The following is a 7,500-nucleotide window of genomic DNA, read 5'->3' on the forward strand; positions in this document are numbered from 1 at the left end:
CTACACTACTACACTATACACTACACTACTACACTATACACTACTACACTATACACTACACTATACACTACTACACTATACACTACTACACTATACACTACTACACTATACACTACTACACTATACACTACTACACTATACACTACACTATACACTACTAAACTATACACTACTAAACTATACACTACTACACTATACACTACTACACTATACACTACACTATACACTACTACACTACACTATACACTACTACACTATACACTACTACACTATACACTACTACACTACACACTACTACACTATACACTACTACACTATACACTACTACACTATACACTACTACACTATACACTACACTATACACTACTAAACTATACACTACTAAACTATACACTACACACTACTACACTATACACTACTACACTATACACTAATACACTATACACTACTACACTATACACTACTACACTACACACTACTACACTACACACTACTACACTATACACTACACACTATACACTACTACACTACACACTACTACACTACACACTACTACACTACACACTATACACTACTACACTATACACTACTACACTATACACTACTACACTATACACAACTACACTATACACTACTACACTATACACAACTACACTATACACTACTACACTATACACTACTACACTAACACTCCCCACAAGTTCTACACCTGTACACTGTGTGTGTAGTGTACTGTACACTGTGTGTAGTGTACTGTACACTGTGTGTGTAGTGTACTGTACACTGCGTGTAGTGTACTGTACACTGCGCGTAGTGTACTGTACACTGTGCGTAGTGTACTGTGCACTGTGCGTGTAGTGTACTGTACACTGTGTGTGTAGTGTACTGCACAGTGCGTGTAGTGTACTGTACACTGCGTGTAGTGTACTGTGCACTGTGCGTGTAGTGTACTGTACACTGTGTGTGTAGTGTACTGCACAGTGCGTGTAGTGTACTGTACACTGCGTGTAGTGTACTGTACACTGTGCGTGTAGTGTACTGTACACTGCGTGTAGTGTACTGTACACTGTGCGTGTAGTGTACTGTACACTGTGTGTGTAGTGTGCTGTACACTGTGTGTGTAGTGTACTGTACACTGTGTGTGTAGTGTACTGTACACAGTGTGTGTGTAGTACACACACAGTGTGTGTGTACTACACACTGTGTGTGTACTACACACTGTGTGTGTACTACACACTGTGTGTAGTACACACACTGTGTGTGTACTAGACTGTACCTGCACGCTGTGTGTGGTACACACTGTTTGTGTAGTACACAGTGTGTGTACTAGACTGTACCTACACAGTGTGTGTAGTACATGCTGTGTGTACTAGACTGTACCTACACACTGTGTGTACTAGACTACACCTACACACTGTGTACTAGACTACACCTACACACTGTGTGTACTAGACTGTACCTGCACGCTGTGTGTACTAGACTGTATACTACACACGCTGTGTGTACTAGACTACACCTACACACTGTGTGTACTAGACTGTACCTGCACGCTGTGTGTACTAGACTGTAGACTACACACTGTGTGTAGTCTACAGTCTAGTACACACTGTGTGTACTAGACTGTACCTACACACTGTGTGTGGTACACACTGTGTGTAGTACACACAGTGTGTACCACACACAGTGTGTACCACACACAGTGTGTACCACACACAGTGTGTACCACACACAGTGTGTACTACACTGTACTTACACACTGTGTGTACTACACACAGTGTGTAGGTACAGTCTAGTACACACAGTGTGTACTAGACTGTACCTACACACTGTGTGTACTACACACTGTGGTACACGCTGTGTGTACTAGACTACACCTACACGCTGTGTGTACTAGACTACACCTACACACTGTGTGTACTAGACTACACCTACACACTGTGTGTACTACACACGCTGTGTGTACTACACACTGTGTAGTACACGCTGTGTGTACTACACACTGTGTAGTACACGCTGTGTGTACTAGACTACACCTACACACTGTGTGTACTAGACTACACCTACACTCAGTGTGTACTACACACTGTGTGTACTACACACTGTGTAGTACACGCTGTGTGTACTAGACTACACCTACACACTGTGTGTACTAGACTGTACCTACACACTGTGTGTACTACACACGCTGTGTGTACTAGACTGTACCTGCACGCTGTGTGTGGTACACACTGTGTGTGTAGTACACAGTGTGTGTACTAGACTGTACCTACACAGTGTGTGTAGTACATGCTGTGTGTACTAGACTGTACCTACACACTGTGTGTACTAGACTACACCTACACACTGTGTACTAGACTGTATACTAGACACGCTGTGTGTACTAGACTACACCTACACACTGTGTGTACTAGACTGTACCTGCACGCTGTGTGTACTAGACTGTATACTACACACGCTGTGTGTACTAGACTACACCTACACACTGTGTGTACTAGACTGTACCTGCACGCTGTGTGTACTAGACTGTAGACTACACACTGTGTGTAGTCTACAGTCTAGTACACACTGTGTGTACTAGACTGTACCTACACACTGTGTGTGGTACACACTGTGTGTAGTACACACAGTGTGTACCACACACAGTGTGTACTACACTGTACTTACACACAGTGTGTACTAGACTGTACCTACACACTGTGTGTACTACACACGCTGTGTGTACTAGACTGTACCTGCACGCTGTGTGTGGTACAAACTGTGTGTGTAGTACACACTGTGTACTAGACTACACCTACACACTGTGTGTACTACACACGCTGTGTGTACTAGACTACACGCTGTGTGTACTAGACTACACCTACACACTGTGTGTACTACACACACACAGTGTGTACTAGACTACACCTACACACTGTGTGTACTAGACTACACCTACACACTGTGTGTACTAGACTACACCTACACACTGTGTGTACTACACACGCTGTGTGTACTAGACTACACCTACACACTGTGTGTACTACACACACACAGTGTGTACTAGACTACACCTACACACTGTGTGTACTAGACTACACCTACACACAGTGTGTACTAGACTACACCTACACACAGTGTGTACCACACACTGTGTGTAGTACACACACACTGTGTGTACTAGACTGTACCTGCACGCTGTGTGTACTACACACGCTGTGTGTACTAGACTGTATACTACACACTGTGTGTAGTACATGCTGTGTGTACTAGACTGTACCTGCACGCTGTGTGGTACACACTGTGTGTGTACTAGACACGCTGTGTGTACTAGACTGTATACTACACACTGTGTGTACTAGACACGCTGTGTGTACTAGACTACACAGTGTGTGTACTAGACTGTATACTACACACAGTGCGTGTACTAGACTGTATACTACACACAGTGTGTGTACTAGACTGTATACTACACACAGTGTGTGTACTAGACTGTATACTACACACAGTGTGTGTACTAGACTGTATACTAGACACGCTGTGTGTACTAGACTGTATACTACACACTGTGTGTACTAGACACGCTGTGTGTACTAGACTACACAGTGTGTGTACTAGACTGTATACTACACACAGTGTGTGTACTAGACTGTATACTACACACGCTGTGTGTACTAGACTGTATACTACACACGCTGTGTGTACTAGACTGTATACTACACACGCTGTGTGTACTAGACTGTATACTACACACAGTGTGTGTACTAGACTGTATACTACACACAGTGTGTGTACTAGACTGTATACTACACACGCTGTGTGTACTAGACTGTATACTACACACGCTGTGTGTACTAGACTGTATACTACACACGCTGTGTGTACTAGACTGTATACTACACACGCTGTGTGTACTAGACTGTATACTACACACGCTGTGTGTACTAGACTGTATACTACACACACAATGTGTGTACTAGACTGTGTACTACACACTGTGTGTACTAGACTGTATACTACACACAGTGTGTGTACTAGACTATACTACACACAGTGTGTGTACTAGACTGTATACTACACACAGTGTGTGTACTAGACTGTATACTACACACGCTGTGTGTACTAGACTGTATACTAGACACGCTGTGTGTACTAGACTGTACCTGCACGCTGTGTGTACTAGACTGTACCTGCACGCTGTGTGTACTAGACTGTATACTACACACGCTGTGTGTACTAGACTGTATACTACACACGCTGTGTGTACTAGACTGTATACTACACACGCTGTGTGTACTAGACTGTATACTACACACGCTGTGTGTACTAGACTGTATACTACACACGCTGTGTGTACTAGACTGTATACTACACACGCTGTGTGTACTAGACTGTATACTACACACGCTGTGTGTACTAGACTGTATACTACACACGCTGTGTGTACTAGACTGTATACTACACACGCTGTGTGTACTAGACTGTATACTACACACAGTGTGTGTACTAGACTACACCTACACACACTGTGTGTACTAGACACGCTGTGTGTACTAGACTGTATACTACACACTGTGTGTACTACACACTGTGTGTACTAGACTACACGCTGTGTGTACTAGACTGTATACTACACACGCTGTGTGTACTAGACTGTATACTGTGTGTACTAGACTGTATACTACACACGCTGTGTGTACTAGACTGTACCTGCACGCTGTGTGTGTACTAGACTACACGCTGTGTGTACTAGACTGTATACTGTGTGTACTAGACTGTATACTGTGTGTACTAGACTGTATACTGTGTGTACTAGACTGTATACTGTGTGTACTAGACTGTATACTGTGTGTACTAGACTGTATACTGTGTGTACTAGACTGTATACTGTGTGTACTAGACTGTATACTGTGTGTACTAGACTGTATACTGTGTGTACTAGACTGTATACTGTGTGTACTAGACTGTATACTGTGTGTACTAGACTGTATACTGTGTGTACTAGACTGTATACTGTGTGTACTAGACTGTATACTGTGTGTACTAGACTGTATACTGTGTGTACTAGACTGTATACTGTGTGTACTAGACTGTATACTGTGTGTACTAGACTGTATACTGTGTGTACTAGACTGTATACTGTGTGTACTAGACTGTATACTGTGTGTACTAGACTGTATACTGTGTGTACTAGACTGTATACTGTGTGTACTAGACTGTATACTGTGTGTACTAGACTGTATACTGTGTGTACTAGACTGTATACTGTGTGTACTAGACTGTATACTGTGTGTACTAGACTGTATACTACACACGCTGTGTGTACTAGACTGTATACTACACACGCTGTGTGTACTAGACTGTATACTACACACAGTGTGTACTAGACTGTATACTACACACACAGTGTGTGTACTAGACTGTATACTACACACACACTGTGTGTACTAGACTGTATACTACACACAGTGTGTACTACACACACTGTGTGTACTAGACTGTATACTACACACAGTGTGTACTACACACACTGTGTGTACTAGACTGTATACTACACGCTGTGTGTACTAGACTGTACCTGCACGCTGTGTGAGGTGCTGTCACGTGCTACGAGCGGCTTCACACGAAACGCTTGGCTCAGAGCGGCCGCCCGGAACACCGAACCCAGGGCCACCGACTCATCAGCATTGACGCTTCGTCCTAGAGACTCCCTACACACACAGAGAGACAGTGACACACAGAGACAGTGACACACACACACACACAGACACACACAGTGACACACACACAGTGATACACACCACACACACACAGAACCCAGGGCCACCGACTCATCAGCATTGACGCTTCGTCCCAGAGACTCCCTACAAAGACACAGAGACACACACACACACAGTGACACACACAGACATACACACACCACACACACACAGTGACACACAGAGACACACACACAGAGACACACACACACAGTGACACACACCACACACAGTGACACACACACACACACAGAGACACACACACACAGAGACACACACCACACACACACAGAACCCAGGGCCACCGACTCGTCAGCATTGACGCTTCGTCCTAGAGACTCCCTACACACACAGAGACACACACACAGAGACACACACAGACACATACACAGAGACACACACACACAGAGACAGTGACACACACACACACACAGAGACACACACAGAGACACACAGAGACACACACACAGAGACACACACACAGTGACACACACCACACACACACCGAACCCAGGGCCACCGACTCATCAGCATTGACGCTTCGTCCTAGAGACTCCCTATAAAGACACAGAGACACACAGAGACACACACACAGAGACACACACCACACACACACAGTGACACACACACAGAGACAGTGACACACACACACACACAGTGACACACACCACACACACACAGAACCCAGGGCCACCGACTCGTCAGCATTGACGCTTCGTCCTAGAGACTCCCTACACACAGTGACACACACACAGAGAGACACACAGACACACACACAGAGACACACACACACACAGTGACACACACACAGAGACACACACACAGAGACACACACACACACACACAGAGACACACACACACACACCACACACACAGTGACACAGAGACACAGAGACACACACACAGTGACACACACACAGAGACAGTGACACACACACACACACAGAGACACACACCACACACACACAGAACCCAGGGCCACCGACTCGTCAGCATTGACGCTTCGTCCTAGAGACTCCCTACAAAGACACAGTGACACACACAGAGACAGTGACACACACACAGAGACAGTGACACACACACAGAGACACACACAGAGACACACACACAGAGACAGTGACACACACACAGAGACAGTGACACACACACACACAGAGACACACACAGAGACACACACACAGAGACACACACCACACACACAGAGACACACACACACACACCACACACACACAGAACCCAGGGCCACCGACTCATCAGCATTGACGCTTCGTCCTAGAGACTCCCTACAAAGACACAGAGACACACACAGTGACACACACACACAGAGACACACAGACAGTGACACACACAGTGACACACACAGAGACACACACACAGAGACACACACACACAGAGACACACACACACACAGATACACACACCACACACACACAGAGACAGTGACACACACACACACAGTGACACACACACACAGTGACACACATATACAGACACACACACACATATACATACACACACAGAGACACACACACAGTGACACACACACAGAGACAGTGACACACACAGTGACACAGAGACACACACAGTGACACACACACAGTGACACACACACAGTGACACACACACAGTGACACACACCATACACACACCGAACCCAGGGCCACCGACTCGTCAGCATTGACGCTTCGTCCTAGAGACTCCCTACACACACAGAGACACACACACAGTGACACACACACACAGTGACACACACAGTGACACACAC

The 7,500-nt window shown here is 45.3% G+C and overlaps 1 protein-coding gene across 2 annotated transcripts in view; it reads right to left on the reverse strand.

Annotated features, from left to right (window-relative positions):
• HYOU1 (hypoxia up-regulated 1) overlaps nucleotides 1-7,500 on the reverse strand; it is a 99,885-nt gene that overhangs the window by 30,026 nt on the left and 62,359 nt on the right. For both annotated transcript variants that reach the window (XM_076064556.1, XM_076064555.1), the window contains exon 12: nucleotides 5,555-5,687. In XM_076064556.1, coding sequence (XP_075920671.1) covers nucleotides 5,555-5,687 — 133 coding nt within the window. The remainder of the gene's footprint in view (nucleotides 1-5,554; nucleotides 5,688-7,500) is intronic.

The sequence above is a fragment of the Petromyzon marinus genome, unplaced genomic scaffold (assembly GCF_048934315.1).
Source record: "Petromyzon marinus isolate PM22_M1 ecotype Great Lakes invasive population unplaced genomic scaffold, UKy_Petmar_22M1.pri1.0 PM_Scaffold_52, whole genome shotgun sequence".
NCBI lineage: Eukaryota > Metazoa > Chordata > Hyperoartia > Petromyzontiformes > Petromyzontidae > Petromyzon > Petromyzon marinus.